This window comes from Mauremys reevesii, linkage group 5 (assembly GCF_016161935.1).
Source record: "Mauremys reevesii isolate NIE-2019 linkage group 5, ASM1616193v1, whole genome shotgun sequence".
Classification (NCBI taxonomy): domain Eukaryota; kingdom Metazoa; phylum Chordata; order Testudines; family Geoemydidae; genus Mauremys; species Mauremys reevesii.
Window position 1 is genome coordinate 69602783 of NC_052627.1, and position 26221 is coordinate 69629003.

General features: G+C 41.3%; 1 protein-coding gene across 11 annotated transcripts in view; it reads left to right on the top strand.

The window, feature by feature from the left end:
• The window catches only part of CLCN3 (chloride voltage-gated channel 3), a 117768-nt gene that overhangs the window by 72246 nt on the left and 19301 nt on the right, over nucleotides 1-26221 (top strand). For 10 of the 11 annotated variants that reach the window (XM_039542332.1, XM_039542334.1, XM_039542331.1 and 7 more), the window contains 7 exons: nucleotides 6305-6462; nucleotides 10445-10544; nucleotides 14905-15092; nucleotides 16202-16324; nucleotides 17721-17927; nucleotides 20753-20833; nucleotides 22958-23500. In XM_039542332.1, coding sequence (XP_039398266.1) covers nucleotides 6305-6462; nucleotides 10445-10544; nucleotides 14905-15092; nucleotides 16202-16324; nucleotides 17721-17927; nucleotides 20753-20833; nucleotides 22958-23500 — 1400 coding nt within the window. The remainder of the gene's footprint in view (nucleotides 1-6304; nucleotides 6463-10444; nucleotides 10545-14904; nucleotides 15093-16201; nucleotides 16325-17720; nucleotides 17928-20752; nucleotides 20834-22957; nucleotides 23501-26221) is intronic. The other variant, XM_039542341.1, reaches the window with a different exon arrangement.

The following is a 26221-nucleotide window of genomic DNA, read 5'->3' on the forward strand; positions in this document are numbered from 1 at the left end:
CATAAGTTAAAACTTATTAGGTTATTTTTTTTTAAAATGTCAGCTATTTCCATAATCTAGAAATGGTCCACGGATGCTTTCCAAACCTCGTGATGGCAATTTTTAACTCTACTGAGCTGTGAAAGAACAACAGAGGATGATGGTTGAGCTCCTGAGGAGGGAATGAAACAGGGGGCTGGACTTGATGACCTTTCAAGGTCCCTTCCAGTTCTAGGAGATTGGTATATCTCCAATTATTATTATTTAACCCTGGGGGAGATATTCATGGAGAAGTGAGAAAATAAGCATTAAAAATGGTCTAATGGAAATACAACATGAGAAGAATTATAAAACAGCCTGCTGTGCAGAGCTCATCGTGGAGTTGCAAGGACAGAAAACCTACATAAGAGCTCCCCTCAACAGGGTGAAGCACATGGCAATCACTGCCTAGGAGGTTAACACACCTGATTGTTAGCAATCAGGTGTGTTAACCTCCTAGGCAGTGATTGCCATGTGCTTCACCCTGTTGAGGGGAGCTCTTATGTAGGTTTTGGTAGATCAGTTGTCAGGGCTTTTGTCATGGAGGTTTGTGCTTCTGTCAAGAGGGTGCCGCTGCTCCTGATCATAAAGCTTGGTAATTGACAGGAGGTTATTGAGGGGTTTTTATTGTTGGGGTTCCCAAATTGCATTGGTGCGACCCATGTGCCTATCTTTGCCCCCTATACCAGGCCTCAGTGTTCATCAGCAGAAAGAGGTATTTCTCTATGGTGCTTCTGGCTGGTCACCATGGTTCATTAATATTGATGTGGGGTGGTTTGGAAAGGACTGTGGTACCAGTATCTTTAGATACTCAAGCCTGTTTTCTGCAATGAGAAATAGAACTTTTGCTCCCAGGACCACTGTGGACATTAATTGTGTTGTGTTGTGATTTCTATTGTCATTCTGGAGACTCATCTTATCCTCTGCTTCCCTGACATATGAAGCCTTTTACTGACACTTGGTTAGGAGAAAAGACCTGTTTAATTAGCTGCAGAATGACAATGGTGTGTACATTTGGAAGACTGCAGAGAAGGTGGGGGTACCTCATGACTGGAGGCTGCTGAGGAATAGCTGCCTCATGTGATAGGTGCTTGCTGCGTTTTGCACATTTATGAGAGAAAGGGAGAGAGCCTCATAGGTGGGTGGGAGGCAAAGGTTGAGAGACTTTCTGAACAGCCAAATTGACTGCCTCTGCTAAAGATTAAAATTGGTCAGGGACACAAGCTCAAGGATGCATTGTGTTCCTACTTTAAGGCTAGGTTTTATTGCTCCTTTAATTATGCTTTGTGCAAGGATTTTATTACATCTTTCAACTGAGTTGTAAATAAAGAATTTTACTGATCTTTGCACAGGTCAAATTTAAAACCAATGGAATTGTGGCAAGACACGCAAGCGCTGAATGCACACGTTTGTGCTGATGAGGTCACAAACATGTAGGTGGGGTAGAAACAGTTCTCCATGTCTTGGGATGTGGCATGACAAGCAATATAATTGTAGGAATTTCCACTATTCTCTTTGTCTTGGGATCTGCAGTGAGGAAAGGGATAGTTGTAGTTGGGGAAGGGATAAAGTACTTCCAGCATATACAGTGTTTTCAAGGGGCTGCAGGACATGGTTAGGTGAGCGTGATGGCTGTGAACATAGTGTCACCATTTTCTCCAGGAGAGCCGTCTGCCTGTTCATCATCACCAGAATCTGTGAGAGCATCTTCTCTCTCTTCTTGGTATCCTGTTGAAGGAAACCATCCTTCCACTTTCCGTATTCTTCTCTCTTCTCTGGGATGCAGCCACAAGGCCACTAAACGTGCCCTCTTGTGTCCTCTTTCTCATCCCCAAAAGATTTGTCAGGCATTCAGCCACTGATAATAAATTGTCATCCCCATGGACAGGACTATCAGGTGCCAGAGGGGCTGAGAAATAGCACAGTAGCTACTGTACCAATTCTAGCCTCCATGCCAGCAATGATAAAATGTTGCTTTTTCTTCAGATTTGGAATTCCATTCTCATGGGCTTGCCCTGGCCTGCCGTGAATAATTGTTCTGAACCCAAGGGATTAACAATGCTGAGAGTGTGATTTAAAAATAACCATGAATGTCTTACAGTCCTATATATTTTGAAATTTGTCTGTTGCCCAATTTACCTCATAAAATGTAAAGGTAGCTAAAAGCTCACACATTGTGATTTTAAAGTACTTTTCTTACTGTTTTTCTTACTCTGTATCTGATACTACAGTAAACGTGCCTGCCATGCAATATGTTGGATTCTTTTTAACCCACCTCCACAGTGTGGCCATCTTGAGCAGGGACAGGATAATTGACTAGGAGCGAGAGGGAGCATTAAGCAGCACAGGAAGGTGGTGATAGTGGGGCACATGTTTGGGGGATTTAATGTTTCAGAGAAATAAACACTTTCGAGCTTAAATTCTCTGGCATGATGTTATATTTTTTGCACGCTGGGGAAGGGTGGGCAGATAAAAGCCAAGCAGGTGGAGAGAAGCTCCTAGCTCATATCTGCCCAACTTGGTGGCACCATGATAGTACCGAGAACACAGTGCTTAAATCCGCCTATAAAACACAGTACTTAAAGGGAGAGGTCCCCTCCCTAGCATTGTCAGATTTGTTTTCTTTCTGGGTTCGGGGCTCTCCCTGGTTTCCAGTGCTGGGCCTGCTCCTGAGCTTTTCAAGTTGATGAGATCCTCGCTATCCAGGGCAACCCCCACCTATTCACAGTGCTGTTCAGCTACTTTGGGTTTATTTGGTGCTGTGCAGAACATGCCAGGATTCAGTGCTGGCCTCCCTTGTGAGAATTCAGTCTAGCTCCTCATAGGTGCGTATCTTCCCAAGATCTTGTTACTGTGTTTGGAATTTTTATAACTGCCAGAATGGCTTTCATTTGTTGGTGGTACTGTACTGCCCCCAGGAGTGCCCTCTCTTCTGCCTTTGATTTGATATCCTCTCGTGCCTCTTGGCATTCTGGGGACTGCTCTTCGATGGGACTGAACCTGCTTCCCTTCCCAAAGGCTAAGGAAGTGCATATCTGTACACGGAGCATGGTTTCTATAATCGGGATGTAACTCTGGGTTTGTGAACTCACCATGAACTGGAATTGCAAGGGGGTACATCTGGCTGTACACCAGCGTTTAATCAGGGAGATGACATCCAGTCAAGATGACCCTAGAGAATTAGAGCACGAGGGCACATAAGTAAACAGACACTGCAGCCCAGGAGTGCAGCAGTGCAGTGTGGGATAGCAGTGGGAGGACTGCCAGAAGCAAAACAATTAGTTCAAAATGGGGATGCGGTCACACAAAACTTATTGTGGGGCAACTCATTCCATATTAGAGTAAATCTGCTTCTAAAGTGGATTAATTACAGTAAAAGCTTTGTCTGGCATGTTGGAGAAATGGGGGGGTGCTGGTTAGTCAAAAATTTTGGTTAACTAAGAGTTATACTTTACCAATGGAGGGAGTGAGTTTGGGTGTGGGAGGGGGCTCAGAGCTGGGGGTTGGGACACGGGAAGGGTTTTGGGGTGCCAGCTCCGGGCAGTGCTCACCTTGGGCAGCTCCCCACAAGCAGCAACATGTCCCTCGGCTCCTAGTCAGAGGCATGGCCAGGTGTTTCTGTGTGCTGCCTCCACCTCTAGGCGCTGTCCCCGCAGTTCCCATTGGCCAGGAACCAAAGCCAGTGGGAGCTGCAGAGCCAGCGCTCGGAGCGGGGGCAGCACACGGAGCTCTCCGTGGCTGTTCCTCCGCCTAGGAGCAGCAGGGACAACCAGACCTGGCAACCCTATTGAAGATTTATATTGGGAGATATCAGTAATGCTGGTTTCTAGAGCTTTCCGGTTGGTAATGTGCCAGATAACATAGCTTTCACTGTAATATGAAATGAAATGACAGATAATTTGAGGAAAAAATCTCTTGTGTGGAGGCAAGGCAGTTTATCCCAAAAAAACTCAATCCAAAGTAACTTTCAAGTGCGGAGAAGCCCTCTATCTTTGACCAGCTCCTCCTTTAGCTTGTTTCTCAAACGTCATGTGACAATGGGGGAAGAGTAACTCCACATAGGTTCTAATGCCCCCAATGGTGGGGTTTCCTTACATAGTTTTGGGTCTAGAGAGAGAGGGGAGAGGAGTGGCCCTGGCTAGGCTAGTCTTGAACTGCTTTCTGCACCTGTTCTGCTGGCTCTGGCTTGCATTTTCTTTCACAAAAGCCATGTGGTCATTGATGAGACTTAAAATGACTGAGGCATCCAAGTAGTATTTTACAGGTTTTTCCACGTATGTGACAGGTGGTTGCTTAAAGAAAGCACAACTGCTGGCTGGGATGCTGTACCCTTTCCTTCTTCCTCTTGTCATTTCGCAGCCCCTTGAGCAAGGTGATCCTCTTCAAAACAGTCTGTTTTGCAGACTGCATTGCAGTCTGTTGCAAGCCAGCTCTTCCCAAATTGTGGGGTCAATGCCTCCCTTCTTAAGATAGACTTTCAGGGTGCCATTGTAGTGTTTCCTATGTCCCCCATGAGTCCTCTTACCATGACTAAGTTGAGAAAAGAGGACTTGTTTCAGAAGACAAGTATCAGCCATCCACACTCAGTGACCAGCCCAGTGAAGTTGATGTTTCATAATCTTTGCCTCAACACTGATGATGTTAGCTGCAGAGAGAACACTGGCATTGGTGCAGTGGTCTTCCCACCTGATGCAGAGAATCTTCCTAAGGCAGCGAGGTTGGTACCACTCCAGACACTTAAGATGTCTTCAGTATGTCACCCATATCTCGCACATAAAGAAGAGCAGGGCTGACTACTGCATTATAGACTAGGATCTTAGTTTCCATTTGCTGATTTCTAAAGACACGACAGAGCAACTTTTCCAAAGGATACACTGGCACAACGGATCCTATGTTCAATCTCCACATTAAGATTGTGCAAATTATGCAAAACATAATTCACGGGTCGAGAGTAAAAAAATAATTGCTGCTGTGATTGCTATTCCCTTATATAGTCAGTGTTATGTGTTTGAGAAAAAGTTGATTTATTTCTTCCACTCTCCTTTTGTGCTCCTTCAACCTATTCATTGGAAGCATCTATCTTGGGAGAATGCTGATGCTGCCGAATGTGTCAGGTAAAAAGGAGTGTAGTGAAACAGTGGTACAAAACTTGCTTTTCATACAGCACTTCCAGCCTCTGCCTGACTGGGGAGTAAGGACTGGGCACGGGGCACTCAGACTTGGATACACTGCTTTCTGGGTCCTGTGTTGCTATATAGCTGCTAGGTCAGCTCTCAGTTTTAATCACTTTTATCACTGCTTATGCTTGTTTTACAATAACCAGCGGCTATGAGACATTTGTAATCAAGGATGTAGGCAAGAAATAGTGGTAATCTTAAAGGGACATCATCAACTTGAAATCTAGTTAGTTTCAACAGTGAGTTAAAAGTAGTTTTAGACAACATGCGTCACCTCTGCCAGTTTTTGTGATTTTTGTTTTTTACAGCCAAGTTTTCCTAAATTTAGTGCATTATGGTGTAGTAAAACAATAGTGAGAGCTACTCATTTTTCACAATGTGCTACCGAACTTGCTCAAGAACCCACACAAAGAGTAATCAAGTAGCTTGCAGACTGTGTTGATGAATATTTAACCAATGGAAATATTAAGTCAGCAATGCTGAAATTCAGATTGCAGCTGAACACCAGAATTAAAATACTGACAGCAACAGCCATGGGCCTAAGCAAAGCCCTTCAGAGGAGAAAATTCAATGAATACAGGTATTCCAAACAGCTGTCCTTTTATTTTATTTTTTTTAACGTGCTTAAAATAGTGATGTATAATGTGCACATTTAAAATAATAAACTTTTGTGGTCTTTTGGGTAAAGCCAAGTATAGTGCTTTTGGCACAGACACTGTCTCGTGCTGTGTGTTCATACTGTTCCTAGCACAGTGAGGCCTGATTTGGAGCTTGCACCTTGGGTGCTGTTGCAGTACAAATACATTAGAATGATAAACCAGTTGGATTATTGATGGAGTTATTGATTATTTTCTGTTTCCTTAGTCTTTTACACTAACATATTTGAACAAGCTTCTAATTTGAAAAAAATGTCTAGAAAGATGGTGATTTGGGGGGGAAAAACAACACCCCTTCTCCCCCCAATCAAAAACCTTAATATGTAGAAATTTCCCAAATGGAGATTGTCTATACACAAATTTTTGATAATTAAAGCACTTACAGGGAAAGGTTTACACTGACAATTATTCTATTGCAGACTGTAATAATTTCTCATCCTTTCTCTGCCACAGGAACTCATTATACAATGACAAATGGAGGAAGCATTAATAGTTCAACACACTTACTGGACCTCTTGGATGAGCCCATTCCTGGAGTTGGAACATACGATGACTTCCACACCATTGACTGGGTGCGAGAGAAGTGCAAAGACAGAGAAAGGCACAGACGGGTACTTGAGATCAATAACAAAATTGAAATTTACTTAATGTTGTGTATTGGGATTAAGATCTGATCCAGCAACACATAACCATGTGCATAACTTTAAACGTGAATAATTCCATTGGCTTCAGTCACATGCTTAAAGCTCATCCATGTGCTTACGTGTGTTGCTGGATTGGAGTCTCAGTCAATAAGATATCATATTTCTGTGATAGCATTATATCTTAGGAAGGCAAACAGTAATTTAAGGCAGTGAAAACAGAGGCCATGTCCACAACAACCCCCCCTTCAGCCTCCAAATGTGGAAGCATTTGTACCAGTATACACTTTTATACTAGTATAGCTCCTTCCCATACACTAAGGGAAATAAACTATACTTGTATAAGGCCTGGTCTACACTACGGGGTTAGGTCGAATTCAGTCGCGTTAGGTCAATTTAAAAATGAATGCGTCCACACAACCACTGCTACAGACTAGGGACCGAATGGCTGGGCAGCAGTTCTGCAGAAAAGGACCTAGGGGGTACGGTGGACGAAAAGCTGAATATGAGTCAACAGTGTGCCCTTGTTGCCAAGAAGGCTAATGGCATTTTGGGTTGTATCAGTAGGGGCATTTCCAGCAGATCGAGGGATGTGATCATTCCCCTCTATTCAGCACTGGTGAGGCCTCATTTGGAGTACTGTGTCCAGTTTTGGGCCCCACACTACAAGAAGGATGTGGATAAATTGGAGAGAGTCCAGTGGAGTGCAACAAAAATTATTAGGGGGCTGGAGCACATGACTTATGAGGAGAGGCTGAGGGAACTGGGATTGTTTAGCCTGCAGAAGAGAAGAATGAGGGGGGATTTGATAGCTGCTTTCAGCTACCTGAAAGGTGGTTCCAAAGAGGATGGATCTAGACTGTTCTCAGTGGTAGAAGATGACAGAACAAGGAGTAATGGTCTCAAATTGCAGAGGGGGAGGTTTAGGTTGGACATTAGGAAAAACTTTTTCACTAGTAGGGTGGTGAAGAACTGGAATGGGTTACCTAGGGAGGTGGTGAAATCTCCTTCCTTAGAGGTTTTTTAAGGTCAGGCTTGACAAAGCCCTGGCTGAGATGATTTAGTTGGGTTTGATCCTGCTTTGAGCAGGGGGTTGGAGTAGATGACCTCCTGAGGTCCCTTCCAATCCTGAGAGTCTATGAACCCCGTTCCGTCGATCTAAAGAGCTCTTAAAATTGACTTCTGTACTCCTCCCCGGCGAGGGGAGTAGCACCAAAATCGAATTTGCTGGGTCGAATTTGGGTTAGTGCGGACGCGAATCGATGGTATTGGCCTCTGGGAGCTATCCCAGAGTGCTCCATTGTGACCGCTCTGGACACCACTTTGAACTCCGATCCACTAGCTAGGGACAAAGGAAAATCCCGGGAACTTTTGGATTTCATTTCCTCTTTGGTTAGCGTGGCGAACTCAGCAGCACAGGTGACTATACAGTCCCCCCAGAATCATAGAGCGTAGAATGTTTCTATGATCCCCCTATCATCTCCGTCCCTGAGGTTATCGCAGATTAGAAGGCAAAAATAACGCACTCGCGATGACATGTTTTCCAAGCTCATGGAGTCCTCCCGCACTGATAGGGCACAGCTTAATGCATGGAGGCATTCAGTGGCAGAGGCCAGGAAAGAATTAAGTGAGTCCAAAGAGCAGAGGCACGACGCGATGCTGAGGCTAATGGGGGAGCAAACGGACATGATTAAGCATCTGTTGGAGCTGCAAGAAAGCCAACAAGAGCACAGACCCCCGCTCCATCCACTGTATAATTGCCTACACTCCTCCCCATTTTCCATAGCCGCCTCACCCAGACGCCCAAGAATGCTGGGGGAGAGGCTCCAGGCACCCAGCCACTCCACTGGAGAGGATGACCCAAGCAACAGAAGGCTGTCATTCAAACACAATAAGCAATGTGGCCTTATCCTTCCCTCCTCTCCCACCCCACCTGGGCTACCTTGTCCATGATCTTTTTTTTTTTATTAAATTAATAAAGAAAGAATGCATGGTTTCAAAACAATAGTTACTTTATTTCGAAGGGGGGAGGGTGGTTGGCTTACAGAGAATTTAAAATCAACAAAGGGGTGGGGGATTGCATCAAGGAGAAACACAACTGTCACACAAAAGCCTGGCCAGTCATGAAACTGGTTTTTAAAGCCTCTCTGATGTGCAGCGTGCCTTGCTGTTCTCTTCTAATTGCCCTGGTGTCTGGCGTGAAACAATTGTTAGCCGCTGTTTTCATGGAGGGAGGGGCAGCTGACGACATGTACCCAAAACCATCTGCGACAATGTTTTTGCCCCATCAGGCATTGGGAGCTTAACCCAGAATTCCAATGGGCGGTGGAGACTGCGGGAACTGTGGCATAGTTACCCACAGTGCACCTCTCCGTACATCGATGCTAGCCGCGGTAGTGAGGATGCACTCCGCCGACTTAATGCGCAATTAACTGTATAAAATTATTTCTAAAAATTGACTTCTATAAAATCAACCTAATTTCGCAGTAGAAACATACCCTAAGGTACTAGTATAACTACATCCACACTAGGAGTTGTACTGATACTTATTTCGATTAAAAAAACCCATACACTTAACCAAAATAGTTATCAATATAAAAATTGCGTAGACCAGGCCTTAGTTTAAATGGAAAGTCTCTCTCCCATTTCCCTCTTCCAAATCTGCCCCATCCCACAAACCTATCTTTTCTCTTTTCATACGGGGCTCTTCTGGAAATCTTAATCCTTCAGGCGCCTCATCAGGAAAGCACATAAGCACTTATGTAAGCTCTGGGACTTAAGTTTTTTGGTTACAGATGCTTTCATGATTTGGGTTCGCAGTGGCCATTACTCAGTGACATATTTGATACTGCCATTTATCTGAGGTATAATTTTATTCTAAATAAGCAAAAACTGTATCCTCTAAAAGAAATAAGCTGTTTTAAAGGTAATTGCTATGCTTTTGGGAGACCCCCATTAATGTACCTGGAGGGAGGGGAGGGAGCATTTTGAAGATATTAAATTTTTTTTTTAAACTGATCTAAAGAAACTGTTAAAAACTAAAGGTAATTTTAAACATCAGTCTGCTAAACTGCGTGCTTTCAGGAGTCAGGAAGAAATTCCTTCTATGTTCAACACTGAACGGTCGTCTAGTCCTTTCTCTGAAGCGCTACGTATTTGTTGGTTTTGGAAACAAGATAGATCAGATCAGTCTACACAGTCTGTTTCTGCAAATCCTACATTACTTTAAAAAAAAACAAAAAACAACCAAACCATAACTTTGCAATGGATCTGAGAACATGTGTGCAATCTAATTGTGTGAGTTGCATGGGGGTTATCTGTTTCTGTGGAGCATTTTTGATTTTTAAATAATTCTTTCTTCCATAACTGAGTTGTAAATAAGTGATAGTTAACACAACTTCATCTTGTTCCTGAAGATGTACTGGCTAGTACGTGCCATTTGATGGAGTGCCAGACATGCTCAACTGCAGGCAAGATGATCTCACAATAGTAGTTGGTCTAGAGGATTGAAACTAATATTGATAACTAAAAGTTGTTTCTTCAGATTCAGTGGTAGGGATTTGAGAAGCTAGAGCAGTGAGTTTATAGTCACTGAACAACAGTGGAATGTATATAGCTACTGTAAATTGTGTAAGCCTTTGTACCCATGGTGCTTAGAAGGCGGGGGGAGGAACCTGTAAAAGACTAGTTTATAGAGACATTTAAAGGATACTTTGAATGTCTATTATGAGTGTGCCAAAATGTATGCTGTTTCTTTTATTTTAAAGGAATCTTGTTAATTTGAAATCTGTTTAAAAATATAGTCAAAATAATTTTAGGGCTTTTATATTTTTGTGCTTTTACAATTGTATTTTCTGTTTATAACACATTTTTTCTCACTCTTTTTGCACTGTGAAAATTCCACAAGAACAGGGGAAGAAAATGATACAGACATGATGATTTCTATTTGCAGATTAACAGCAAGAAGAAAGAATCAGCCTGGGAGATGACAAAAAGTTTGTATGATGCATGGTCAGGATGGCTAGTAGTCACACTAACTGGTTTGGCATCAGGTAAAGACAATAGAATACAATTTCATAACTTTGCCAATCTTTTCTGATCATTCCTGAGTTTCCATAGTACATGTGTTTTTATGTGTACCTCTACTAACAATTACCATTATATTGTTCTGATATCTGTCCAAAACCCCATTATTGTAAATGCATAAATGAGGGGAAAATTATTTTCATATAACACTAGAACAGGATCAGGCTAATAGTGTAATCTCATTTTAGGGGAGCAAGGTTAAAAATCAAGTGAGTAATATCCTTTTGAAAAGTTCCAGAATGATAGGCTTTGAGAGATTAAGGCCTGGTCTACAGTATGACTTTAGGTCGAATTTAGCCGCGTTTCCTCCATTTAACCCTGGACCTGTCCACTCAACGAAGCCCTTTTTTGACTTAAAGGGCTCTTTAAATCGATTTCTTTACTCCACCTCGGACAAAGGGATTAGCGCTGAAATCGGCCTTGGCGGGTCAAATTTGGGGTAGTGTGGATGCAATTCAACGGTATTGGCCTCTGGGAGCTATCCCAGAGTGCTCCATTGTGACAGCTCTGGACAGCGCTCTCAACTCAGATGCACTGGCCAGGTAGACAGGAAAAGGCCCGCGAACTTTTGAATTTCATTTCCTGTTTGGCCAGCGTTTTTGCAGAGCTCATCAGCATGATGTGCACATTGCCGGGGCACATTGCCCAGCCCGTACTTTGTGAGAAGTCTATGACCATGTCCCTCTCGTCACCGTGCTGCCCTCACCTCCTCGCCTGGTTTTGCGCAAAACAATTGTCTGTCGTTGCTCTGATAGAAGGAGGGGCGACTGACGACATGGCTTACAGGGAATTAAAATCAATAAAAGGGGTGGCTTTGCATCAAGGAGAAACACAAACAACTGTCACACAAAATGGCCCCCTCAAGGATTAAACTCAAAACCCTGGGTTTAGCAGGCCGTTGATTTCACAAAACAAATCGGGTCAATTTCTTGTTTTGATCCATCTATCTATCTTTTACATCTTAGGCTGGCAGCAGATGGTGCAGTACGACCGCTAGCCATCATCATCTCCTGGGTGCTCAGCAGAAGATGGGAATGACCTGGCTGAGTCACTCCCATGTCTGCCCAGGCGCCCCTGACCAACCTCACCGAGGTCAGCTAAAAGAGCACCCAGGAGTACGATGATGATGGCTACCAATCGTAATGCACCGTGTGCTGCCAAAAGGCAATGAGCTGCTGCTGTGTAGCAATGCAGTCCCACATCTGCCAGCACCCAGGAGACATACGGTGAGCTGAGCAGGCTCCATGCTTGCCATGGTATGGCGCTTGCTCAGGTAACCCAGGAAAAAAGGCGCAAAACGATTGTCTGCCGTTGCTTTCACAGAGGGGGAGAGAAAGGGGGGGGGCTTGACGATATGTACCCAGAACCACCTGCGACACTGTTTTTGCCCCATCAGGCATTGGGATCTCAACCCAAAATTCCAATGGGCAGCAGAGACTGCGGGAACTGTGGGATAGCTACCCACAGTGCAACGCTCCTGAAGTCAACGCTAGCCTCGGTACTGTGGACGCAGTCTGCTGACTTAATGCACTGAGAGCATTTTGTGTGTGTGGGGGGGGGACACACAATCGACTGTGTAAAAACGATTTCTAAAAAAACAACATATAAATTCGACCTAATTTCGTAGTGTAGACATACCCTAAGAGACCTTTTTAGTCCACTGGGCCCAGAACTTCCTGTTGTGTGAAGTCAGTGGGGCTTTTGTCATTGATTTCGGTGGGTTCAGGATTTCATCCAGGGTGAAACTTCCCTCACAGTGAACTATGTACCTCAGTCCTGGCCTAGAAGAGCCGTACTTTTTTGGGGTGATGTGGTAGTTCATTATTCCTGTCCATTCCGGTCTAGCTTCCTTCCTTGAGATTCCCAACAAAGTGTCAGTATTCACAATGGGTTCACCTACACACTGAGCCTTATAGCTGAGTCAAGTGATGTGGACTCATGGGGCTTGCACTGCATGGCTAAAAACAGCAGTGTAGACATTCCCACTCAGGTTGCTCCAAGACCCTCACCGGGTTTCAGTCTCCAGCCCAAGCCTGAACATCTACACTGCTATTTTTAGCCCCACAGCGTGAACCCTAGTCAAATGACCTGGGCTCTGAGACTTGCTGCCAGTGGGTTTTAATTACTTTTTTTGCTGTGTAGATTTACCCTATGATGGTGGGATTTCTGCTGTGGATGCATGTCTCACTAGGAACATGATTGAGTCCATCAGCACATTTCAGATAGATCAATGAGAAGTCATTAGAACTTTCCAGTTTTGACAGATACACTCTCATAGGCCATGAGCTGCATTCAGTTGTGACTAGTCTAACTAACATTTCTGATTGATGTCCATGAATGAAATCTAAGTTCCTAATGCAAGATGTTAGCTGTAACAAGTAAACTCCGTTGTCCTTTGGCCTCAATTTCATCTTTTGTTTTTCAAATATTTTTAGGATAAGACACACAACTAAGGTTCTCCTGACCATGTATCGTCACCTTTAGATGCTATGGGACTTATTAGGCTTTTATTAGCATAATCTGAAAAAACTGTAGTTCTTATGAATGTGAAGCCATGACCTTCATCATACCCAATTATCCAAAACAAGCTTTACATAAATACTAGAATAAATCCCAGGAGGGTTGAATTAGTGTGCAGAGTGCAGATGAGGTGGTCAAAGTATGTCTATAATCACCATGTATGTGTGCATAATCACATGTAAATGAGTGTATCTTCATTATATATAATGTGTGTATACGCATATGCATGTATATATGTACCCGTGTATGTATAGATGAAATGTGTATGTATAATTAGTATAAAGCATTTGGGATCTTTTGGGTGAAAAATGCCACAAAGTCTAAATGAAGTCATTATCTGTACAAAAAACTTGAAGCTATGATTAAAATTGCTAAACTGGATATCTCACCAACACAAATCTTAAAAAAGCAAGCAAATTAAAAGTTTAAGCATTCTGCACTCCGTCTGTGCTTCTTATCAGTTCCTCTTCTCAATCTCAGCTACCTTCTTCTGCCACCTACATCTCACAAATTTCCATCCTCTCATCCTGAACAACCAGTGTGCAGTTTTATTCCAACCATGTTTACTGATTTTATGTTTTTGAATCTTCGTATAGGATCAAATCTGGCCCTGTTGAAGTCAATGAAAGTTTTGCAGTTGACTTCATTACGACCCGAGGGCTAGTAAATATTACTAGTATTTCCCTAAAACAGTTTTACCCATGTGGGTCTGTTTGTCTCTAGAGACACTGGATGAAGCTCTTTTCCACTTCCAGTTGTGAAATGTATGCATTTTTTAAAATAAAATAGTTTTGTTATGGGAGATCAGTGAACTGTTGGGTTCCTCTGCAACTTCTAACTGCTAACATGAGAAGCCATCCTTCTTTTGTAAAATTGCCATTTTAACACTCTCTTTTAAGCAGTTTCCTGAAACTAAATAATGCCTGTTTTTCAAGAGCTTGTTTTGACTCGAGTTTTCAGCTTGCATTCGCAACAAAGACTCCTGTCTCTAAAGGCTTGAGCTTGAGAGGTGCTGACTATCTATATCTCTCATTAACTTCAGTGGGAATTGTGGGTACAAGCGCATCACAGGATCAGGCTGTTTTTTTATGTTGATTATTTCAAGTAGTGTGTTTTGAAATATTTTGCTTTATTTGGTGTATCATTTGTGTTTTAATTATATTTTTGGTAAGATAAGAATAAATTATGTTACTGCTGTTTGTGTTTGCTGTTATGATTCAGTTGAGATACAAAATGCTTCAGTTCACAGGATAAAATATTCGATCAGAAAAATACATCAGTCCCTTCTGTCTCTTTACATCTTTAATTTTTTGGACTGTTGAAAAACTGTGCCTTAAATAATCGGAAATTATTTGTTTAATTTGAGTATTTGTAATTTATCTGATACTGAATTCTAGAGCAGTGGTCTCCAAAGTGGGGTGCGCGCCCCCCGGGGGAGTGCAAGAGGATCCTTGGGGGTGCGCGGCAGGAGAAGCATGGGGTTTTTTGGTTGGCTGGTTTTTTGCTTTGGCAAAAATAGTAGAGCTAGTGCGACAGGGGGTGCGTGCTCAAAAATTATTTACTAATAGGGGTGCGTGATCAAAAAAGTTTGGAACCACTGTTCTAGAGCAAAAGTTAGCTTATCCTCGTTGCAAACTGGATCTGTACACAAACTCAGTTAACTATATTTGACAGCAAATTTTCTATATTTTCCCTCATTTCTGTTACTTTGTTTGCCTGTTCTTTTAGGGTATGTCAATGGATGTCACTGTTTTTCTTGAATTTTTAAAATTTCCAGAAGCTAATACATAACTGTTTGTTCAATAGGGGCATTGGCAGGGTTGATAGACATTGCTGCTGATTGGATGACTGACTTAAAGGAAGGCATTTGCCTTAGTGCTTTGTGGTTTAACCATGAACAGTGTTGTTGGGGATCAAATGAAACAACATTTGAAGAGAGAGACAAATGTCCACAGTGGAAAACATGGGCGGAACTAATAATTGGTCAAGCAGAGGTAAGTATAACCCTTTAGTGAAGGCCTTATTTAGTTGTTTTGGTGAGGATTAAGAGACAGGGAGAAAGGGTGGGTGGTCTTAAGGTAAGGCACTAAACTGAGAATCTGGAGATGTGGGTTCTTTTATTGGTTCTGTCACAATCTTTCTGTGTAAGCTTTGGCAAATCATGTAGGGCAGATCTACACTGAAGTTTTGCTGACATGGGTGTGTTGGGTAAAGTAGTTATTTATTTTATTTATTTATTTTGCAGCGTAGTGCTTACAAAAGCCCCAGTGTAGTTATACTGGCATAAAAGTGCTTTTGCCAGTACAGGGTATTTCACTCACCAAACCAGAATAAGTTATATTAGCAAAATCACTTTTATGTCAGTATAACTGTATCTGCACTAGGTGACTTTTGCTGACCTAGCTATCCCAGCAAAATCTCTTTAGTCTAAACAGGGCCAAATGCCCTGATCCTGCAAGCTACTCTATGCAAGTATTCTTCAGTGGGGCTGCACATGAGCGTAGCGGGGTCTTCCTGTGCAGAGCCGCCTACAGGATCAAGGTCTCAACCTCCCTCTGTCTCATTTTCCTTATCAGTAAAATTGGGATAATAGTTAATCAACTGACAGGGGAATTATGATGCTTAATTAATACTTGTGAACTGCTCAGATACTATAGTGATAAGCACAATAGATGTCTCTTAATAAAGAAATAAAAGGCTCATCTTTTAAATGAGAGCATGAGAATTTGTATTTCTGATTGTGCTTATATAAGCTAAATTTTTAGCAGTATTTTCTTTTTATTGAAAATAACCAAAAATAAGACTTGTATTAATAAAGCTAAAAATGAGTTGGTTTTATTGATCTTTTCTAGCAATATACCTCTTACAAAAACTTGTATAGCTCAGGTTTTACTGCAGTTTACTTAATGTAATGACTTCAGGGTGTTTCAAACAAAACTAATATTTGCTTGCCATAGTAACATTTTGCTTTTGTTAGTGTGGGAATATATATGTAAGAGTTTTTTTGCAGCAAGAATATTTCCAGATTATTTTTGTTTAAAAATGTCTAACACATTTAGTCTATACGTTAATCAAATTATATTGTTTTTTTGTTTACTTTTAGGGTCCAGGTTCATACATTATGAACTACATCATGTACATTTTCTGGGCCTTGAGCTTTGCCTTCCTAGCAGTTTCTCTGGTGAAAGTGTTTGCTCCCTATGCCTGCGGCTCTGGGATTCCAGAGGTAGGGTCTGAAGACTTTGTATCATAATGGAAGTTCAAGGCTAATATAAAAGGTCTTGTTGCCTTATCATTCTGGGCAAAGGGGAAGCCAAGAATGAATACTGTATCTATGATGCATTATGTTAATATAAGAATTAAAATTGAAATAATATTGACATTATTAAGCACTACTGAAATAGATATTAAAGGTTTCAGAATATTGCTTGAATTCTCAGGTTTTGCCATCAGTTTCTGTTTGGCCTAGATTTACAGGAAACCTTTGGTTTCTTTTGAAAACCTCTCAAGAGTGATTGTTTTTTTTCCATTTGTCAGTTTAGCAATGATAGTACAGTAATTAATTGTCACAGTATGACGTCCTTTGATGCAGTAGTTCATCTTTTTTGTTGCATGGCCATAATCTTCTTTAGTAAAATAAACTGATATAAAGTCATTTCATAAGGTAAAAATGTTTGGTCAAAAATAGTGAAATCTTGTTATTTTTACAACTATTCTTTGCCATTTTCTAACTTCAAAATTATAAAAATTGGTCAGTAGCATGACCCTTCTAGTAATTCTAAGAGAATTTGTACTTGTTTGTTTCTAAGTGTTCTGTATTTCCTCAAATATGTAGGGATCTGAAGTCCAAAAGCCAAATTCCAAATCAGTCTAAATTTACTCTACAAACCTTTACTTTATGTGCACTACTGACCAGAATATTTTGCAGTGCTCAGTCATGTATGTATTCTTCTTTACTGTGATGAATAGACAATATAGATTTTTTTCAGGTATGATGACAAAGCAATTATTAGGCAAAGTAACATATTAGAAAAATATAAACTCTTTTCTAGTGAAAACAACTGGTCTTCCTCATCAGTATATCAAGCCATTGCTCTTAGATATCGTGTGCAGTTAGAATAAAACATAGGGGAGAATATAGGGACGGGTGACATTGGCAAAAACAGTCTATTATAATTAAAACATCTGTAAATAATTAACTGATATCTCTGAGTTTAAGTTTTCACAGTGAGTTTTTCTGTTGCAGGAATTTTATGATCTGCATTTGTCAGGTCATATTACAAAACTCTTTATGTAATGCAATCTTGTAATTTACTGCAGGTTTATTTTCTGTTCAGTATAATGAATAGAGTTGTTATATTTTGCTGAATTAGGTATAGATCTATCTCCTTAAAGTATAGTGTAACTGTACTGTATGCAATGTGAATGATATGCTTCTGGCAAACAGAGTGCAAATAGCACTCAAAAGTTTAACCTGTTTTAAAGTTCAGCAGGTAAAAGTCTTTCCAATCAAGTAATTTTTAAGTTGTGATTCTAAAATTATAGATAATAGCTTATAAACATAAAAGTAGCATGTGTTCTAAGAAAAATGAAGTCTAACATGGAGTATTTTTTCTTTCTAGATTAAAACTATTTTGAGTGGCTTCATCATCCGAGGTTACTTGGGCAAATGGACCTTGATGATAAAAACCATCACTTTAGTCTTGGCTGTAGCATCAGGTTTGAGTTTAGGAAAGGAGGGTCCTCTGGTACATGTTGCCTGTTGCTGTGGGAATATTTTTTCCTACCTCTTTCCAAAGTACAGTACAAATGAAGCTAAAAAAAGGGAGGTAAGTTCCTCTTAAAATCTTTTACTTATTGCATAAAAAAGGATACAGTTTTACAATAAATTCCCATAATCAAAAGATTGGTAAAGCATGAAAATCCTTTGATTAAAACAAAGCCTAAAACATGTCATGTGTTCTTTTAGCTATTGTATAGGTTTGGATTATTAATCATTATATTCTCAGATCAGGGATCACCACACCCCACCAAAAGTTAGCGACATTTTTGTCAGAGCCCTGAAAAATCCTTCCCTTCTCTCTCATCCATGTTCAGTGTTGCTTTACACTCCATCTTCTAGACCCCACATTATAACAACTGTTCTTTTAGACAATGAGGAGCACTATGGATTTACCTCTGAACTCGCTAACAAACCTCTGAGGCAGAGGAGTAAATGAAGTTACTCAAGACTTGTCCCCTTTGCTCTGGTGACCACAGTCCTGTGCAGCCCTTCCAGTCTCTGCTGGCCATGGAACAATTTAGAGAAACCAATTTGCATTGCAGCTAATGCCATATTAACAGAAGCAAGTTCAGTGTCAGAAGGTAGCCAGATATCCCGATTTTTTTTTTATTTTTTTTTCAGCATAATCCTACTTTTCAATAGCATCTCCCATATTTTAACAGGAAAAAATTCTCTAAATTCTGCCCACCCATGCTGTAGTTCTGTATGTTTAGCTCCCATACCACTGGAGGAGGTTAGTCTTGTGGAGTAGGCACTGGTCTGGAACTCAGGAGATCTGGCTTCAATTCCCAGCTCTAGCCCAGAATGCCTCTGTAACCCTGGGCAAATCACTTAATCTCTCCGTGGCTCAGTTAATCTGTAAAAATGGGCATAATTTTCCCGCTCTTTGTCTGTTTTGTCTAATTATATTGTAAATACAGGAACTCCTCACTTAAAGTCCTCCCAGTTAACGTTGTTTCGATGTTAAGTTGCTGATCAATTAGGGAACATGCTCATTTAAAGTCGTGAAATGCTCCCTTCTAGCGTCTTTGGCAGCCGTCTGTTTTGTCCACTGCTTGCAGGAAGAGCAGTCCTTGCAGCTAGCTGGTGGGTGGTTGGAACCAAGGTGGACCAGCAGCCCCCCTATCAGCTCCCCACTCCCCTAAGTTCCCTGTGCAGCAGCTGTCCCTCCCCCCCCCACTGCCATGTGCTGCTCCTGCCTTCTGCCTTGGAGCTGCTCCCAGAGACTTCTGCTTGTTGTATGGGGGAAGGGGGACTAATGTCAGGGTGTCTCCCCCTCCCCCCGCTCCTGCACCCCACTGATCCCATCTTCCATAGAGCAGGGGGGACAAGGTTGCTTCTAGGCAGTAGCTGCAGGTCTCAGGTCTCAGCAAGCTGATTTAATTAACAAGGCAGTGTACTTAAGCCTAGGGTCAGCTACTTAAAGGGGAAATGTGCACCTTTTCTCTCACACACAAGGTGTGTGTCTCTGTCTGCCCTCCCTCCTTTCCTGCTGCCTTGTAGAGTGTTGTGAGAGTTAACCCTTGAGGGCTCAGTCAATTGCTAGTTCATTTAGCAGTAAGGCATTGCCTGGGAAATATCCCACCCTCTGACTCCTCCACCTCAACGAAGCTTCACAATCATCATCGCTGTGTACCAGTATTAAATTGTTTAAAACTTATAGTGTGTGTGTGTGTGTGTGTGTGTGTGTGTGTATATATTAATGTAAATGAGGGGGTTAGGTTCCAGGGAAATTTTTTTCACCAGACAAAAGACCCAGGGCCGCCCAGAGGATTAAGGGGGTCTGAGGTCTTCGGTGGCGGGGGGGCCCCCATCGCATAATTGCAGGTCGGCGGTGGGTCCCGGGGCTGAAGGACCCCCTGCCGCGGGTCTTTAGGGCACTTAGTATCGTTTCACTTAGTCACATTTTTCAGGAACATAACTACAATGTTAAGTGAGGAGTTACTGTATTACAGGATCTTTAAAGCAGACCTGGTAATGTACAAGAATTGGAAAAGGAGAAGTAGAGTCAGGACTGGGAGTAGGGAACGGGGAGAGATGTGGAGGGTCAACAGGCCGGGTTGATTGACTTGAGTTTTGGGGGACACAATGAGGGAGAACTTAGTGAACAGCAAAGTGTGGGAAAGGGGAACCAGTTTGTCAGAGAGGGCTAGGTTGAGAGAATGGGCAATAAGGGAAAGTTGGAAATAGGTTGGAGGAGATTGTGGTGGGGCTGGAGGAGAAGGGGAAAGAAAATAGGTGAAGTGAAATAGAGAAGAGAAACGGCATAAGAAGAAAAAGGAGAGAAAACAGAAGTCAGGAAAAAAAATAGAAGAAAGAAAAATGAAGGAAATACACTGTATTTTACCAGCATATTGTCTAGCAGATTGAAGGGGCAAAATATTCAGGCATCCAGAAGTGCAGGATTGATGGAAAGCTAGGCTATACCACTGGCTAGGTTTCCTAGTGTACATTTATTGCATTCAGAACCTACTTCCCTTTCACAGTTGCTCATATGATTGCAACTCTCTGTGGTTTTTTCCATCTCTGGTTCCAATCCCACAGGCAGTGCAGAGAGGCAATTAGGCAATACACATAGCTGTGGTCTCATGAAAAGTTGGGAGGAAGTACAACTGTGAAGAAGAGAGGAGCAGTATATGGGCAAGAGAAGCTGAAATGGCCATGTGGGAATGAGTGGGCAGAGTAAGGATTTGGGTCCTTAAGAGGAAGATGGGAAGAAAGTAATCAGTCCATATATTAGGATTCTTAGGTTTTTAGTGTCATAAAAATCTGTTGACTGTAGTTAGTGGTATAGCATAAGAATAAATTTCTACTTTTGTTTTTAAAATGTATCACAAACAAAAATAAAACCACACCCTTCTTCTTTTCTAGGTGTTATCAGCTGCTTCAGCAGCAGGAGTATCAGTAGCCTTCGGTGCCCCAATTGGTGGCGTCCTTTTTAGTTTGGAGGAGGTATGTAAAGAGACAGCACGGAAGGAAATATATTTAAAAATGGATGTTTTAACACCTGTAGTCTCAACCTTTTTCTTCTGTGGAGCCTTTTGTAACAGAAGCTCCTCTTGTGGGCCCTGATCCTGCAGTGAGCTCTTCATGAAGCCACTTTCTCAGCACCTTAAGGAGAGCTTCTTGGCCCACAGTTTGAGAAGTAGTTTTTTACACTATGGTCTGGAGACTGATCCGCATTGGTCGTTCTGGAAATTTTTCTTCATCCAATGTATTGCCTTGATTAAGTCAATTCAGTATTATGAGTTCTGGCATGGGCAAACCCCTCAAAACATTTTGTTTCAGGTGACTGTGGTAGGCCAACATTTCTTCATTACTGTTTTATTTTTTCTGGAGAGAAGCGGATTCCTTTATTGCAGCTTTATAGCTCACAAATGGATAGAGTTAAACTAAATGTTGTTGACAATTCAAAAGTCAGGTTCTTCCTTCCCCCCTCCCAAGGAAGAAAGAAAAAGAAAATAAGTACCTATATGGACTTGAAATTGTCTAGGTTTTTCATGCAATTGCTTTCCTGCTTTTTCCTCCCCTACAGTTTACATTAAAAAAATCTGCTGGTGTGAGAGACTTTTTGATTTAGTCTGTTATAGATAGTGCAGATTAGCATCAATTATGCCTTTCCTGTTAATGTCTTTCTAATGTTATTGTTTCCTGACACTGGGAACATATCATGTTTAATTTAAAAGAAAAGGAGGGGGGAATAATGGTTTGGTTCCTACTACTTATTTTGCTTGCATTGGGCCAACAGACCATTTAAAAACTCATTTGCCAATTTAGTTAAAACAAACTTTAAATGTTCAATTTGATTGTAAAGCCTCCATACAGTGGAGTACGTTATAATCACAAACCAAGTATGCTATAAAACTGACTGCCAAGCCAATGAAATTCTCCCTCAGGAATACAAACCAGAATACCAATCTAGAAATATGTATGCAGGAGCATTATTTAGATCATTATTATCTTTCTGATTATCTCCTTACAGCTAATTTAAAGAACCCGTGGCAGGTTTTCACTCAAAAGTTAGCTCAACCCAGCTACGTCACTCAGGCATGTGAAAAATCCATTCTCATGAGTGACATAGTTAAGCCAACCTAACCCCTGGTGTAGACAGTGCTAGGTTGACGAACGAATTCTTCCATTGACCTAGCTACTGCCTCTCAGGGAGGTGGGTTAACTATGCTGACAGCAAGCCCCCTTCCCCATCACTGTAATGAGTGTCTACACTAAAGTGCTACAATAGTTCAGTTCACTGCAGCTGTCTGGCTGTAGCATTTCAAATGAAGACCCATAGCCAGAGTCTGAATGCTGCTGTAGTATTTTACTGAAAACTCTGAGAACCTTTGACCTGAAGGACAGAAGCCAAGGGATCTTTCTGCCTTGTTGCTAAAAGATTCTAAGAACTTCTCTAGTCTTAAAAAAGAAAAAAAATCAACTTGGCAGGTTTTGGGTAATTAATGCTTTTGAAAATCAGGCTACTTATTTAAATGCCTAAATATGGGTTTACAAGTCAAATGTTAGGTATCCATTTTTGAAAATCTTGGCCGTAGTGCTCAGAATGTTAGTAGCTACTTGACCTCTACATTAGTGTTTCCACTCTTGCTACCTCCAGTGGTGCTTGACCCAGTGTTAGTAATAGCAGTAAATTTTAGAGAAGAAAGACTAGTGGACACATAGTCGAATATTGTGCATGCCCAAGACCAAAGCTGAAAGCATAGAGACCATTGTTCTGGTTGTTAAAATATTTTAAAACACAGCAACTTAAAAACTGTTTTAATGTAACAGTTACTGGGAATTTTGCCCAACTCAGTCTTAAAATGCTGGTGGTTTCAGTGTTGCTTTTGCAATGTTCCATGAGGGTGACACAATAAGAGTATGAAATGTTTTAAAGCACTTTAAAAATGTAAAATGATGAACATAAATGCCATTATTACAATTGATTGATAACACAGTGTGCACATATTTAGCATAAACAGCCTGAGCAACAATGGAATATGCTATTATTTTCAGTTCACTTTAGAATAGTTTGAAATGTTTTTAAAATGAATTGCCAGTAATTCTAACTTGTCCCCATTGCAGGTCAGTTATTATTTCCCACTGAAAACTTTATGGAGGTCCTTTTTTGCTGCTTTAGTGGCTGCATTCGTTTTGAGATCCATCAATCCTTTTGGTAACAGCCGTCTTGTCCTTTTTTATGTGGAATACCACACCCCTTGGTACCTTTTTGAACTGTTTCCATTCATTCTTCTGGGGGTGTTTGGTGGGCTGTGGGGAGCATTTTTCATCCGTGCAAACATCGCCTGGTGTCGCCGACGCAAATCAACAAAATTTGGGAAATATCCTGTCCTGGAGGTCATCATTGTTGCAGCAATAACAGCTGTCATTGCCTTTCCTAATCCATACACAAGGCTCAACACCAGTGAGCTTATTAAAGAGCTCTTCACAGACTGTGGGCCGTTAGAATCTTCCTCTCTTTGTGACTACAGAAATGACATGAATGCCAGTAAGATAGTAGATATTCCTGATCGTCCAGCAGGCACTGGAGTTTATTCAGCTATATGGCAGCTGTGTTTAGCTCTTATATTTAAAATAATTATGACAGTCTTCACCTTTGGTATCAAGGTAAGTTTTAATGTAATGGATTTCTAGCTGTGATAGTTTAATTACTGCTCTTCTGCCTCTCCGTCTTGCCCCCCCAAAAAACAATTTATTTTATTTATAAATATACTATTTCAAAAGTAATGTTTTCTGTATTTCTCCTTATTGAGGACAAACCTCTTAGAACACTGCTTTGATTTTACCTTTAAACTACCATTTTGCTCATACAGCTGAGGGGTATGTTGAAATGTACATCAAGTTTTATGCAGTGCAGAAACCAGAGATTGATCTTTGGTGTGTGCTGAATCAGGCCCATACAAACTAAGGTGTTCCCAAACTACTGAGCTCAGCCCATTTCAGGAAAATGAAACGAATCATGTCCACCAACTCATTATGTGATGGAAAAGGTCTGCCTTTATGCACTCCTGCACCTCCCCCCCCCCCCCCCCATTCCCTGCCTAGTCCTTCTAAAAGTATCAAAAATCTTAGATTAATTTTCCAAACACATGTAACAACTAGAAGCTGACAGATTAAATCAATAGGGAGCAGTCAGTGATTTTTTTTCAAGCTGTTTGCTTTTCTGGTGTTTTCTATACTGAAAGACATAAATAGGAACTGGGCTGTGTACATGTCTGTGTGTAAAATGTTCCATTTACAGTCACCAAAAAACATGTTTTTCAGCTTTTTTTCTAAATCAGTTTCCCATCTTCAGTGGCAAGACCCCAGGGTTTCTGCAGCACACTAGTGCAGCAGACTGGAAATTTCTGTGGCAACTTCAAAGGTTTTTCTTTATTATATTTGATTCTCAATTTTTTCAATATGCTGCCAGTTTTTAATAACAATCCATAGCTGTGTCTTGGAAAGAATTGTGTCGGGGGAAGCTAGAGGTTTTAACAGCTAGGCTGGGGACTCAGGAGGGTGATGGGAGACAGTTTGCATTGTGGGACAAGCACTTTAACTGGATGTTGCTGCTAAAATGATAAGCAGTGAATAGCTAACAGCACTTAAATCATTGGGGTAGGTTTCAAAGTTGACAATATTTTGAGAATAATGGAACAATAAGCACCTCTCTAAAAGCTTTGGTTTCTGGCCATTTGCAGACTCAGACAGAGCTTGATGAATTGATTTGCCTTTGGCTTATATTTTCAAAAGTAATATAACAAATTTACATTGTCAACATTTATAGTTGTATATATTTACAACTATAAATGTTGACAATGTAAATTTAAAATAAATACATTCTGAGAGAGAGTTCTGAAGCAGGAATTAGATTTCACAGCAAAGTTAGTGGCTGTGCAATCATATGATGCACAGAGCTCTCAGGATGCCATGGTAAAAAAAAAAATCAAGTGATATGTTTTATTACATACAAGTCTCATTACTTATTTCTTTTAAACCTTGTATTGGACCGAAAATCATTTACCTGTTTTTGGAGTATGTCAGAATTGGAAAAAAAACACATTGGATGCATTTAAAACTGCCTTTGTCACCAGTGAACTCTAAAACTATGAACAATTTAAAATTTTCCTAGATTCAGAAGCACACTACACAGTGCTTGTGTTGGGGTCTAACTTATCCTAGGTTTATACAATGAAAATAGCAACAGAGCAACAATAACAATATAAAAGGCACAAATGCAGCAAAGTTGCAGTAAATGGCCTACTGCTTTGAACAAATGGAGCAAATAAGTGATATATGTTCTGAACATACAAAGCACATTTTTGGCATGTTTTTCTCATTCTGAGGAAATATATTACATAGTTCTTCTTTCTTAGGCTCTGGATCAGTATCGGCATGCTAGACATTGCTTCCCTACAGGCCTGAGGCAAGGCAGCAGTGTTTCTTTCCTGCACCAGTGGTTTCACCATTTCTGTACCTATATCACTGAGAAACATCCATCTCTTACTCTAAGATTTATTATGGCATGCGGGATTCAACAAGCTCCAGATATCTGCAATCCGACATGCAATGTGCACATGTAATGCAACACTTTGTCTTTGCCCCAGCAACAGCATCTGCCAAGTCTGGTCTTGCCAAAAATATTATCTGACAATCGTGGCCTCCCTAGAAACTCTTCCTAGCAACTAGCAAGTGGTGTAGGCGTCCCAGAAAATCAATTTCAGTGTCATCTTCAAAGAAACTCAATTTCCTGGACAACTGTGATACATGAGACCAATGTTATCTGAGGTCTCAGTCTCTCAAGACCTTTTCGGTGCATTTTAATGAAAAACAAAAACTATTGAAACTACGATGATGGAAATAATGCTGCAAGATTCATATAATTATATCATAACTGCTTCCTCAAAATAAAAACAATCTCATACAGGAATACCTGCGCAATTAATTTGGGTTCTAACTGACTCCAATACCTTCTGAGTGATGTTTTTCACTACACTAACACTACAGCAGGTATACAGACAAAGCCAATGACTACACCACACCTTCAGCAGGGCAGGGGGCATTCTCCAGCTTTCCAGGGGAAGGGCAGTAGCGCTTTATGGGCAGTGTGGGGGAAGAGGCTCAGAGGTTGCTGCAAAAGGGGGAGTGGGTCATGCTGACTCATCTCCAGGGACCAGAAGGGCTGGGGAGTTGAAAAAGGGCAAGCTTAATGGGAGGAAGCCTCTTTTCCCTGGACCAGCCAAAATAGCACCCACCCTCCCTTCCCTTGAGGTGGCAAAATGCCAGGTTTTGTCAGGACCTGCTGTGGGCATCACACTAGTCATTCCTTTCTAGGGGGGCTGGGAA